This window comes from Rhincodon typus, chromosome 26 (genome assembly GCF_021869965.1).
Source record: "Rhincodon typus isolate 14 chromosome 26, sRhiTyp1.1, whole genome shotgun sequence".
Taxonomy (NCBI): domain Eukaryota; kingdom Metazoa; phylum Chordata; class Chondrichthyes; order Orectolobiformes; family Rhincodontidae; genus Rhincodon; species Rhincodon typus.
The window spans coordinates 44,168,688-44,183,502 of NC_063357.1; the positions used below are offsets into that span (position 1 = coordinate 44,168,688).

Consider the following 14,815-nt stretch of genomic DNA (forward strand, 5'->3'; position numbering starts at 1 on the left):
TTTTCTGAAACCTCAACTTGCCATTCCTTAAAGAGACTGTGCAAGGAGCTGAAAATTCATTCGAAAATGCAGCTCAAAATGACACAATTCTGATTAAATGCATTTAAGGCGTCAGATTGTCTTTCATGCTTTTTAACAGCAAGTGAATTCTCCACGATACCAGTAGCTTGGGGGCCCATCCCTTGCTTTCTCTGGAGAAGAAATGCCACAAAAGTTAACAAAGAGTTAATAAAAATCGATTTACTTCTCATCCTTTTTTTTTGCATATACAGTACATCGGTAGTTCCCAGATGGTCTCAGGCCATAAGTGGAAGTGCTGATAGTTACTAAAGAAACAGCATTGTCAACAGGCTCCGCCCATCAGGGTTAAACAAGTTATCAAACAGACACCCATTTGCAGATGTTCCAGTGACTGCACCCACGTTGAAGAGTCAGAGCTTTCAGTTTGGTTAGAACCAGGCTCTCCCTGCAATGATGGAAACTGACAGACTACTCACAAATGTTTCTGACTTCTTGTTTGAGTATGACACCCCTCGGATGGTAACCATCAGAAACAAAAGAATTGGGTTAATTTTTCGATTGATCCAGCTAGGAGTGCTTGCTTACATCATTGGGTAAGAGTATGTTTCTTTAACTCTTTAATCTGAGGCTTGGAGTGCCAGTTTGGCTTGAAGCCACAGATGTGATTAAAAAGCTTGTATCTTTGCACTATCTGCAAGAAAAGTGATGAGACTTTTTCTAGACTGATCTTAAGCTGACACTAAAATCTCCAGTGTTGAAATGACACTTCTCATTGTTGAATGTTGATGGGCAAATGTTAAGTTTCTTAATCTGTAATTCCCGCTGAGTCCAAATTCAAACCCTGAATCTGCACTAACCTTCCTGGTAAATAATTCCTGACATCGATCATCCCTTATGTGAAGGCATTCTTTCTGCCATCTGAATCGAGTTTATTTCTCTCTACATTCCCTATATAAGGATGGGTTTTCACTGTTGGTCAGGCATCTTGGGAATGGGAGCGCAGGCTGAAAATTCCAGGGGGAGTGAGCTAAGGCCAGCAATTCAGTATCACACTACTGTCACAGTTTAGGCCCAGTATTGGTGTGACATATTCAACAAGGTTGACCATATAATCTCTTCGTCTACCAGTCAGCTCAACATCCCTCAACACATACCCTATCAAATACATCTCTGCTTCACTGTCTGGCCACAAGCATTATTGGATTGGCTGCCCATTGTAGGCAATTCCATTGAAGTTTGTGGAAGATTTTTCTTATTTATTTACTTATGGGATGTGATGAGGTATTAGTACCATTCCCAATATCCCTTGAACTAAATGGCTTTCCAGGCTATTTCAGTGGGCAGTTAAGAGTCACCTACATGGCAGTGGGTTTGGAGTCGCATGTAGGCCAGGTTTCCTTCCCTTGAGTGAACATGGTCCGCATGGACTAGTGGACGAAAGGTCCGTTTCCATGCTGGATAACGCTCTGACATGGTGCCATTTCAGGCCAACTATTTTGATCATCATACCCAGAGTGGGACAGGAGGAAGTGGGCCAGGGATGTGCAGGGATAGGTGGATTAGCCATGGGAAATGTAGTGTTACAGGGACAAGGAGGGATTTGGTTCTGGCAGGGATGCTGTTTGGAGATTTGGTGTGGACTCAAAGGGCCAAAAGGCCTGCTTCCACACTGTGGGGATTCTGTCATTCTCAGTGAACATGGTGGACTTTTATAACAATTGATTCACAGTCACCATTACTGAAACTAATGTTAAATTCTAGATCATACTGATTGATTTTGTTTTAAAATTCCACCAGTTGTTGAAGTAGGGATTTGAACCCAAGCCCCCACAGCTTTGATGCTACCCTCTGTATTATGAGACCTCCACTCCACAGCCATCCCACCGGCACTGAGTCCAATGCAATTGCGCAGTTGTGGCGTGGTCAATCACTTGTAGAGATTCAGCATAGCCTCTGATACTTAATGCTGTTGTCAACAATGTTGCCTGGAGTCTGTATTCTTTTCAAATGCTTTTCTAAACCACTCTGTACTGATTCTGTACTAATGTTGCCCATCATTTCCTCCAACACTTTGCGTTTATTGGTATTAAGTTACATCTTACATCCGTCAGCCCATTTGTATAAATGATCCCAATACTTACCTGTATCGTCAGATTTGACTAAGCTTCCCCTTTTAGAGTTAACCATGAAGTTGCCATCTTCAGATTATTTTCACAGACATGTAGACACAGCAGTGTGAACAATTAACCCCTTGTGGAAGACCACACACTACCACTAGTTGTGTAAAAATAAGTTTCTTGCACCAGAAACTGTTGGAAATGCTCGATAAGACCATGTAGCATCGGTGGAGAGTAGAGAGAAGCTAACGTTTTGCATATGAACCTTTGGCATAGCAACCATGATCAAGCTCACAAATTAAGAGATCTGTTGAGTTCAATTTTTGTAGCAAACATTACTTAATTCTGGGTGTCAGCAACTCTTTAACAATTGACAAATTGATAATTCATGGAATTATACAGTACAGAAGAAGCCATTCGGCCCATTGAGTCTGTAATTGACAGAAAATATACTACTACCTACACTAGTCCCACATTCCTGCACTAGGCCCATATCCTTGAATGTTGTGACACTTCAAGTGCTCATCCAAGTACTTTTTAAAGATTGTGAGGTTTCCAGGTGAAAAAAAAAGTTTTCTTCAATTCCCCTCTTCCCTTTCACTTTAAAATTATGCCCACTTGTTACTGACCCTTCAACTAAGGGGAACAAATGCTTTCTATCCACCCTGGCCATGCCCCTTATAAACTTATACACCTCTATCAGTCACCTCTCAACCTTCTCCGCTCCAAAGGAAACAACCTGAGCTTATCCAGCCTCTCTTCATCGCTGAAATACTCCATCCCAGGTAACATCCTTGTGAATCTCTTTCACACACCTTTAAGTACAATCACATCCCTCCTATAGAGTGATGGCCAGAACTGCACACAGTACTCCAGCTAATTCCTGTATAGCTCCAACATCACCTCCCTGCTCTTATAATGTATTGCATGACAAGCAAGTGTCCATATGCCTTCTTACTTATCCTAGTAACCTGTCCACCTCCAGGGATCTGTGGATAAACACCTCTGTTGCTTTGAGCTTCCTAGTGTCTCATAATTTATTGAGTACTCCCATGTCTTGTTCCTTCTTCTAAACTGCATCACCTCACATTTATCGGGGTTAAACTCCACCAGCTACTGCTCTGCCCATCCAACCAATCTGTCTATATCCTCCTGTAACCTAACACCTTCCACCCCACTGCCAACCATCCAACTCACATCATCAATTAGAGATCAGCAGCATTTAATGGATTAGCCATTGGGTGGACAAAATACAACCAGAGTACCCTGTACCAAATATATTTTGTCTTTGCTTTTTGATAATTCTGGAGGTGCAAAAGATTTACTTAAAAATTGGAGCACTAGTGGCGTAGTGTTAATGTCACGGGACGAGTTATCCAGAACACAAGCCTAACATTTTGGAGACATGGGCTTGAATCCCATCATGGCAGATGGTAAAATTTGAAGTCATTAAAAAGCTGGCCTAATAGTGACGATGTAACACTATCACTTCTTATAGGGGTTCACTAACATCCCTTAGGGAAGAAAATCTGCTGACCCTACCTGGTCTGGCCTACGCCTATAGCAATGTGGTCAAAATCTTAGGGATGGCCAATAAATGATACCCAATGGCTGTAAGATGAGGAGAGGAAATAATAAGCTCAAATAAATCGAATCACAAATAACAGATTGATAGACATCAGTGTGGGATACAGTTGAAAAACAAATGGAATGAGAAAGTAGTTGCACAGGTGAAAAAGGACAAAGAGAGTTTGAGCAGAGAATAGCAAGCAATTTTCAAAAAAAATACATCTTTTATAAATATAGGAAAGTAAAGAGTGCCAAAGGAAAAACAGGGTCAATTAGGAAGAGGAAAGGTAATCTTTGTCGAGGAACTGGGACTTTGCATTGGTCTTAACACGGAAGAGGATAGAGTTAATGTCACAAGACAGCAGGAGCAGGCAGAGATAGCAGACAAGATGAAAATAGATAGAAAGGGGATGCTAAAGAAGCTGGCAGCAAACAAAGTTAACTGGCCACCTAGTCCAGATGGACCATGTTATCGGTTACTAAGGGAAGCTAGGGTGGAGATAACAGAAGCTCTGACCACAATCTTTTGATCCTCCTTAGATATGGGAGTGGTCCTTGAGGACGGGAATATTGTAAAATTTTCTCTATTCACTCATGAGACATGGGCATCACTGGCTGGGCCAGCATTTATCACCTATCCCTAAAGTGCTACAGCCGTTGTTCTGTCATAGGTGACAAGGATAATCATGATAACTATGAGTGGGAAGTGTTACGTTATTGCTGCGTAAAGCTTCAGGAAAGAATTGTCATGGCAGAAGTGAATTCTGACTTGGAGAAGTGTTTGCTGATAAGATGCAAAGCACAGCATTTGACAATGGAAACAGTCTAACTAACTGTACCAGAGAAACTTAACAAAAGTAAAGCAGTAAATACATAAGTGCACTCTCCAAGACATTTGGCTAAAGTACCTCCAAATAGATTGATTAAACAAATACATTGTGGCATTAAAGGGTCTGCAGTAACTTGGATGTATAACTGACTAAGAGATTAAGATAACACATTTTCAATAGATACTTTTCTAACTGAAGAGAAGTATGTAGTGGAGACCCCTTGCATAGTAATAGGAATATTGCTTTTCATGGCAAACATAAGAGGCCTGAACTTGGATATAGGACAGGGGTTCCCAAAGTGGGGAGTTAGGACCCCAATTGGGGTTGCAAGCTGAAACGTTGGGATCACAAGCTCTGAGGCAGCAATGGTCAATGAGGAGCTCCAGCCTGTTTGACCCACTCTCATGGGTCTTCTCTTACTGTCAGTTTCATTGAGGGATTGCAAGCCTCGAAATGGGGTCACAGAGGGAAAATGTTAGTGAACTCTGGTGCAGGGTGTACAAGTTTGAAGTCTGTAGTTGATACAAATGTGCCAATTGGTAAATAGAGAACAGGACAGTGGCAAACTTCAGGAGAACATAGAACAGTGAGATGGGCAACCATATGGCTGATACAATTTGGTGAACAGCCAAACATTAGGAGCATGGCAAAGCTATATAATCTAATTAGCATTATTTTGAGGGATATGGGGTTAAATGTTCTTAAATCTGGAAAGTAGGAGAGCATGTTGATAAGAAGTTTATGGGATAAATAGTTTTGTAAATAGGATTTAATAGTAACACAATACAAACTTATGAGTAATAATTATAAAGTTATGAATTAACACTCCAAATGAACACTTGCCTGTTAAACAAAATACAGTTGAGGTCAGGTGAACCCTGAGCTATTTCTTATATCTGAACAAGTCTTGACTAAGTTATTAAAATGCAAATACCCTTTCTGGACATATGTTTGAAAAGTCCTTAAAATACCAATGACCCTCTTGTGGTTAATGGTTCCCATTCTCCAATTAATTAAAAAGACTGGTTTCAGCTTACTGTTGCCAACCTTTTGACTCCAAACTTGAAATCCAGAAAGTGATGTGAGAAGCATTATTTTATCAAGAGGGCAAGTGGATGCGTGATGCCTAAATTGTTTTGTCTGACAATGTCCAACCCATCAAAATTATTTATGAAATAACTCTTCAGAGGCTGGCATCCCATCACTAATCACCATTTTATTTGCAAATGCCTAGCCTTTCAGGCATTCAGGGGGTAAATATCCCCAACATTCACCCTTTTATGTCAGCCAGTGCTCCCTGATTGGCCCAGTTTACAGTCCTGGTCAGGGAACTCATATTGTATGAAGTCCAGCTGGATGACCTCATTATAATCACTACAGAGACAATAGAAAGAAATATTCTGGTCACAAGAGCTTTCTGATAAGGAAGATTAAGAAGGCAGAAACATCTAACCTAGCAAAAAGTGCCTGTCTGAGGAACGCCAATAGACAGAGACTCCAGCTGCTCTTAATATCCCTCTGACTAAAAGACCGCAGCACAGCTTTACCACTGCACCTCATCTGGACTGAAGAAATCTGCTTCTGTGAACGTAAAACACCAGTGAATCTGTCCTTCAGATCACCAGAGATTTTCCCTTCAGTGGAGGGTACAAAAAAAGGATTAGACATCAACACTATTTCCAGTCTTGCCCAGGGATAAGCAAGTACTACAGAAAACTCTTAAAATCTTTAGACCTATTGACATGCTATTGTGTAATCACAATCTCTTCTAAAGTGAGTGCATGTGGGTTTGTTGAATAGTAAGGTGTTGAATAATAAACACTCGTGTTTCTTTTACTACTTAAGAAGAATCCTGGCATTTGCCTGTTAACACTCACGGGTTTAAACATCTGTTTAAAACATGTTATCATCAGTTAGCCACTGATCATCTCTCCATCTCCATAACTGGGGGTTGGGAGTTGAATACAAAAACAACAAGATCATGCAGAACCTTGAAAAAGCCTCATGTGAGATATCCATGCAGTCCAGGACACCACATCCTTAAAAGGATATACTGTGCTGGTACAGACAACATTCACCAGGATGGTACCAAGGTTTAGGGACTTCAGATCCTTTGAAGGGATTGGAGATGTTGGGATTGTTCTCCTTAGAGTAATGTCATTGAATTTAATCAGAATATTGAAAGCTATGAGGGGAGGGATGGCTGCAATGTTGATGCAGATAGTCAGGAAAAAATGTTTTCTCTCTCAAGTTGGTTTTTACAGGTCAGAGGAAGTGTTGAACATTTTTTACAAAGTATATGAAAGTGATAGGGTAGTGATCTAGGGGATTTCTTTCCCCAACATTGACTGGGATATATATATAGAGTGAAATGTTTCGAGCGAACAGATTTCTTAAAATGCATCCAGGACAGTTTTTTCAGATAGTATATGGAAAGTTCCACAGGAGAGGGAGTGGTCCTGGACTTAATTTTAGGTAACGAAGCTGGGCCAGTGGTTGCAGTATCAGTGGGGGACCATTTTGCAGGTAGTGATCGTTACTCTTTTAGATTCAAGATTGTTATGGGAAAGGACAAGTTGGACCTGAAATCAAAGTTCTAAACTGTGGGAAGGCCAATTTTAGGAGTCAGATATGATTTAACCAGAGTGGACTGACAGCAGATGCTATCAGGTATATCTGTGTCAGAACAATGGGATGCATTCAAGAAGGAAATATAGAGAGAACAGACCAATACATTCCAATGAAAGTAAAGGGCGGGACCAACAAATCCTGTGAACCCTGGGTATTGAGGAATAAGCAGCACTGGTTAAAGAGAAAAAGGGAGGGTTGCGGCAGATACTGAGACCTCAAAACAAGATAAGCCCTAGAGGAGTATAGAATATGCAAGGGGAGACTTAAAAAAGGAAAATAGGACAGATAAAAGGGGACACAGGTTAATAACAAGTAAAATAAAGGAAAATCTTAAATTATTTTATGAGTTAATTAAATAGGGAAAGATTAGGGCCCATTAAGGACCACAGCAGTAATTTGTGAATGGAGCCAGAGGACATAGATAGCATTCCAAATGAATGCTTTATGTCGGTATTAACTAATGAGTGAGATGATGTGGATATAGAAAGGTATATAGGGGAGGTTCTGAGTGTCTGGCAGACTTAAAAGTAGATAAATATCCAGGGCCAGATGAAATATATCTCAGGTTGTTGAGTGAAGCAAGGGAAGAAATAGCAGGAACATTGGCAATAATTTTCAATTCCTCTCTGGACACAGGAGAGGTGCCAGAAGGCTGGAGGACAGCCAATTCAAGAAGGCAGCAAAGGATAAACCAGGAATCTACAGGCCAGGCAGTCTAACCTCAGCAATGGGGAAACCTGCTGGAAGCAATTCTGAGGGACAGAATTAATCTGCATTTGGAGAGAAAGGGATTAATCAAGAGCAAACAGCATGGCTTGTTAAGGGGAGGCCATGTCTGACCAACGTGACTAAATTTTTCAAAGAGGTGACCAGGTGTGTAGATGAAGGCAATGCATTCAGTGTAGTCTATTTGGACTTAAGCAAGGCCTTTCATAATGTCCTGCATTAAAGACTGACAATGAAGGTAGGAGCCTATGGGATCCAAGGAAGTTTGGCAAATTGGATCCAGAATTGGCTGACTGGCAGGAAGCAGAGAGTGAGGGATGCTTATCTGACTGGAAATATGGTCCAGCGGGGTCCCAAAGGGGTCAGTTTTATGGGCTTTTTCTGTTTGCAGTTTATAAAAATGATTTACGTTTGAATGTAGGAGAGTTGTTCGGTAAGTTCACAGATAATATGAAAATTAGTGTGGGGGGGGGTGGTCATGATAGTGGGCTGATCAGTGGCAAATGGAATTGAATCCAGATAAATGTGAGGTGATGCACTTGGTCAGGACAAACAAGGCAAGGGAATACTTGATGAACAGTAGGATCCTGGGAAGCACCGGGGATCAGAGGGACCTTGGTTTGTGTGTACACAGGTCCCTTAAGGTATCAGAACAGGTGGATAAAGTGGTTAAGAAGGCATATATACACTTGCCTTTATTAACCAAGGCACAGGATTCAACAGCAGGGAGGTTAAGCTGGAACTGCGTAAAATGTTGGTTTGGCCACAGCTAGAGTATTGTGTACAGTTCAAGAATACACATTATAAGGAGAAATGTGATAGCACTGGAGGGGGTGCAGAGGATATTTGTCAGGATGTTGCCCAGGCTGGAGAGTTTCAGTTATGAAGAGAGGCTGGTGGGAATCTGGAACTCACTGCCTGTAAGGGTGGTAGAGATAGAAACCCTCATAAACATATGAAAAGTGTTTAGATGTGCACTTGTGATGCCAAGGCATACAAAGAAATGGATTAAGCACTGGAAAACGGATTAGAATAGGTGGTTATTTATGACCAGCACAGTCTCTGCGGGCTGAAAGGCTTTTTTCGGTGCTGTAGACCTCAATGGCTCTATGATAAAGGGTTGTTCATGACTTGAAAACTTTTCTGAAAGCATATTGGAATCAAGTTCCTAAGAATTCCCAAAGTAATCAAACTTTTATCTGAAGATAATATTTTTTCAGGACTGTAGATAGATAATGTGGAATGAACTTCCTGAGGAAGTGGTGAATGTGTGTACAATTACAATGTTTAAAAGACATTTTAATAAGTACGTGAATAGGAAAGGTTTGGAAGGATATGGGCCAGGAGCAGGCAGGTGGGACTAGTTTAGTTTGAATTATGGTTGGCATGGAACGGTTGGTTTGAAGGGTCTGTTTCCGTGCTGTATGACACTATGACAGCACACTCCAAGCCACACAATGTTCTGTTTGGAATTATATTGCTGTTGTTTCACTGTCACTGAGCCAGCATCCTAGAACTCTCTTCCTGAGAGGACTGTGGCTATCCACATTACACTGATTTAAGAGAATAGCTCCCTACCACATTCCCAAGGGCAATTGGGAATCAGCAGTAAATGCTGGTGAATCCAATGATGCCCACATCCATCAAAGAATTTTAATGTGATATTGTTTCAAAGAAACATTAAAATAAAAATGTAAAATAATAAAAAAATTGCATAATTAGTATACAACTGGTTATTGTTTCAAAGAAACATTAAAATAAAAATGTAAAATAATAAAAGAATTGCAAAATTAGTATACAACTGGTTATGGGTCAACATGTGGAGTGTAGGATTCAATTGGACAGCTCATTTAAAGAGCCAGTGCAGAAATGATGGGTGGAATGGCCCTTTCTGCTTTTCTGTGTATTTATGTCAGTAAGATTCAATGACTCTGCACCTTGTTAGACAGGGTGCAGATCAGAGGTGCGTAATCATGGTTGGAATGATTCTTACAACTGGTGTTCTTGTTTATAGAGGATTCACGTTGGGTGTGGAACTTGAAGTATAAAGTATTCTCAGCATATTAATGTTATTGGAATTTTATTAGCTTTATTTACCAAATCAGGCAAGCAAACAGTGACACAACCCTGTTGTCGATATAGGTCACAGTATTGTACGGCACAGAAACAGACCCTTCAGTCCAACTCGCCCATGCCAACCAGATATCCTAGATTAATGTAGTCCCATTTGCCAGCATTTGACAGATATTTGTGTAAACCTTCCTATTTATATACCCTTCCAGATGCCTTTTAAATGTTGCAATTGTACCAACCTCCATCACTTCCTCTGGCAACTCGCTCCATATATGCACCACCCTCTGTGTGAAAATGTTGCCCCTTAGGTCCCTTTTAAATCTTTCCCCTTTCACCTTAAACCTATGCCCCCTAGTTTTGGACTCACCCACCCTGGAGAAAAGACCTTGGCTATTCACCATATCCATGCCCCTCATGATTTTGTAAACCTCTATAAGGTCACTCCTCAGCCTCTGATGCTCCAAGGAAAATAGTCCCAGTCTATTCAGCCTCTCCCTATAACAAACCCTCCAATCCCAGCAACATCTTTCTAAATCTTTTCTGAACCCTTTCAAGTTTATAAATATCTTTCCCATAGCAGGGAGAAAAGAATTGAATGCAGTAGGCTAAAGGTGGCCTCATTAATGTCCTGTGCAGCATGACATCCCAACTCCTATACTCAATGCACTGACCAATAAAACCAAGCATGCCAAACCCTTCTTCACCACTCAGAGTACCTGTGACACAACTTTCAAGGAATTACACCTGTACCCCTAAGTCTCTCTGTTTGACAACATTCCCTAGGTCCCTACAATTAACATTGTAACTCCTGCCCTGGTTTGTCTTACCAAACTGCAACACCTCACATTTATCTGCCACTCCTCAACCCTTTGGCCCATCTGAACAAGGTGCTGGAAATAACAAAGTGCAGATAGAGAGCAACCCCGTGATATAGGGAAGTGGGACATTTCTATGAAAGCAGCCAACCTGTATACTTCCAAACGTACAGATATTTTATTTTTAAAATTCCATTGCCTAATTTGAACTTCAAAGATGACAGAGGTATTAAATCTTAGGAGAGCCTGGAGGATATCTTAACACCTTCTAATTTCAGCAACGTGGATGGAATACCCACAGGGCACCTGAGGGAGAAGCAGAAATAAAACCTCACAAGTGGAGTTTGCAATGATTGTGAGCATTGGTCTGGTGTTGAATGTTATCATCCTTTTACCTCTGGAGTTCCCAGTCAACTGTTAGTTGAACATAACAGAACAATTAAATTACATTACAAAGTGCCAATCATTAAGAGACAGATTTCAGTGAGCAGCCTATGTCACTCACATGGAGGGGATGATAGCAGAGCTCTAACCATTGCTAAAAGGCACATTGAAGTTTCCCCTCTTGCCATGCTTCAATTTGCAGGCTAGCAGCAGAGACTGTGAAGCCTACTGGACCTTTGACTATTTCTGAGGAATTTGAAATGTTCAAAGTTATCCTTTTATTGTTGCTAATACCTAGCTGTCCAACCAACAGGTCCCCGCAGTTGGTGGGAGACATTTAGCTCAGGCAGAGAAATAAATGTACGCCCTTTACATTCTGTGCTTTTGACGTGTTGTAACCATAAGGAAGGCAATCCCACAGCACCTTGTTATACAGAATCCCTGTGTGAACATTAATAATTGAATTTAACACACGCTTTCTGCAATGATGCATTCTTATAAATCTTCTCAACTGGGGAAGTCTTAACACAGGATTTCATGAGAAAATCCATCTAATGCGACTGTAATTACTAGAATCTGCTGTGAGCTGAATGTAGCCCTTTACTACATTCATTCTATTTTCATATAAGCATGAGGACAAAATTATTTTTGTCCATTTTCCTCTGCAACTCAGTTTGATATACTTCTTCACAACAACGAAACCATCATATGCAAGAGTATGTGAACAAAGCATAAGGACACACCACTTTTTCAAAGTGTGGGATATTTCCTTCCGATGTGAGAGTATGACGGCGAGTATTTTGGATGGCCTTATATCTGCCATGGCCAGAATTATCTCAGCCAATCGTGCACTTCTCAGCGCGTTTCCGGTGCAAGTGAGATGTGGTGGGAATTACTCAGTAAGTCACGTGGGGAGGGAGAGATCGAGGAGCTGAACTCACCTCTGGTGGGACCTTCTGTGCTTGAAGACACTGGGTCATACTTAAAGACCAGCTGGACACCATTTTGAATGCCGCATGCCAGAAATTAGCCCTCACAATGTGGTGCTCTCTCCTGCTTCACGAAAAGAAGCCCCTGTTCCTGCTACAGGGAAGGTGTCCTGAAAGGTCATAGAAAGATGGCACACCATCGTCCCTGCGACAGTCTTCAGAGGCTATTGTATCAGATCCATCCTGCCTGGGCACAGGTCAGTGCTGTTGGGTCCTACGCGAAGGTTGATAGAAAAGTAGACCCTCTCCTGTGCTACACCAAGGAGAGTGACACTCTCTTCGCCCTGCCTCCTCACGTTCACATTCACTCTAACTCAGCCACCACACAGCCACAAAACCTCACAGCCTGCAAAGTCATCACGAGCGTGATGTCCAGTCAAGGGCTCACACCTCAGCTTGGCCATTCAATCAGCTAACCTTTCCAGAGCTCTCACTGGGCAAACCACACCTCCCCTCGCAACCTCACAAACTGCTGCTGCTGTACCCGTTGCCATCTCGCTCAGTCCTAGGTGGGCTGGGGAAGCTTGTGTTGGTGAGGGAAGACCCATTGAGTTAGCTGGAGAAGAGCTGTTTTTGGTCCTGTAGTGAGGGGGGGAGATAACAATGGGCCAGCATCCCAGTCACTCTGAGATTGCACTCTGCTCTTCTCAATGTGAGCGCCAGTGCTGGCACGCTGCTCTGAGTAAGCTTCCCTCCATGCCCATCAGCTCACTATTTGTCTTCGCCTCCACAGGCACTAGTGGTACCCAGGAATCCTCAACTGAGCCCTTTCCACCAGCTCAGGCTCTGAGGAGGAAACTTGTGAAATCCAGAGGATGAACCCGCACAGCGCCCCCCAGCGACACCCTCCAGCAGTGCGAAGACTGTCAGGGGCTACTCTCGCCAAACTAGGCTTAGCAAGGCACACTCTGGTGAGCACATCACTGACATGTTTTCACAGCCTGTGGCCTATAACACACAGAGTACAGCCGGAGAGCCTGTGGACTAGATGTGCCTCTGTGCTTAGCTACAGGTTGACGTGACCAACCTTGAGAGAGAGAGAGAGAGAAGCATGAGACCACCAAGCAGAGAATAGGCTGGAATTAGAGATGGTTGAGTGCTTCCACGTGCTCACAACTGTGATGACTCCAACAACTGTACACCTGCCTGCCTCTGTGGAAGGTGTGCCAGTCAATGCTGGAGAAACAGCTCAGTTGCTGAAAGACCCGTTCTCCATCACTCTCGTCATCTCAGGCAACAGGGACATCAGGGACATCAGTCTCTCTCTCAAGGGTGCCCCCTTCCACTCAAGGCGCCAGGTTGGTGCTAGCAGTCACAGGCGGTCACCCCCAGAGCTTCAGGCTAGCACCGTCCAGAGGTGCCCTGCCCGTCTATGAGCCTCTCCCCACTGTCTGTGACACAATGCCTCTACCACTGGGGAGAATGGGGTGAGCCTGAATCTGGGTGGGACTTTCTCAGCTGGGCCAGGGGTTTCAAAGTTAAAATCCTACAGGGGATAACCACTCAAGTCTTCTTAGTCAACACAGCATTACCACACAGTAGAGTTCCTCCAGCCTGGCTGGGGAATGTCTACAAATAGTGATACAGAGATAAAGTAAAAACCAGTCTGAGGGCACATTGGTGGCACATTTACATTGAGATAAGTATGTGCATTTTTGTAAATATACGTTCACTTCTGCTGATAATCTCTGTTGTAGTCTTACTATCACAATAGGATTGTGTTAACTAGAGTGACGCTAAAGGTATGAAACATAGAGCTATACAGCATGGAAGCAGACCCTTTGGTCCAACTTGTCCATGCCGATAAAATTTCTCAAACAAAACTAGTCCCATTTGCCTGTGTGGCCCGTATGCCTCTAAACCTTTCCTATTCATGTACTTATACAAATGTCTTTCAAATATTGTAACTGTATCTGCATCTACCACTTCCTCTTGACAGTTCATTCTATATGTGCACCACCCTCTGTGTATTCTTCAGTCAGCAAGTAGATATGCTACATTGCCAAACATCAGTTCGTCTCTGATTATCAACAATGTGGGTGACTGCATTTGTCAGAGGACCATGTGCCTATAAGTTGGAATTGCAGCAAGGCTTAAGGTAAGGAACTGGTGCCCAGTATCTCCAAATCAGTCACTCCTCATAAGGGAGAGACGTTGGCATTTATGGAGCTTCCATACCTTTCAGGAGGGAAAGCCTTGTCCTGTGTCCAGGTTTCTCAAAAGAACACTGTAATATTTAAGGGTGTGAAATGGCTAGCGGATAACTCCCATGTTCAGTTTCCCTTGCTGCGTAGCACTAAAGAGAAAGTTAGTGCAGAGATCACGGCCCATTACAGTTGTAGTACTGTCAGAGAAATTTCTCAGGCATAGCAAGGTTTCAGTGAATATTCATGAAACTCTGAAGTATTGAAGGGTTGGTGATGTGGCAACACTCAGAGAAGCATTGTCAGTAAGATTTTGGAGTAGATCTGTAGCTCGGGTTGTGGTTGTTGAGGTTGGTTGGCTCGCCGAGCTGGTTTGCTGTTTTACAGCCATTTCGTTATCGTGCTTGGTAACATCCTCAGTGCACATTTGATGAAGCTTCATCGGAGGTGCACTGAGGCTGTTACCAAGCACGGTAACGAAATGTCTGCAAAACAACAAACCAGCTCGGCGAGCCA

At 42.5% G+C, this 14,815-nt stretch overlaps 1 protein-coding gene across 1 annotated transcript in view; it reads left to right on the plus strand.

The window, feature by feature from the left end:
* The first annotated feature begins 384 nt into the window (after positions 1–384).
* p2rx1 (purinergic receptor P2X, ligand-gated ion channel, 1) overlaps positions 385–14,815 on the plus strand; it is a 70,605-nt gene continuing 56,174 nt past the window's right edge. Inside the window, exon 1 of the mRNA XM_048612722.1 lies at positions 385–614. Coding sequence (XP_048468679.1) covers positions 472–614 — 143 coding nt within the window. The 5' untranslated portion in view covers positions 385–471. The remainder of the gene's footprint in view (positions 615–14,815) is intronic.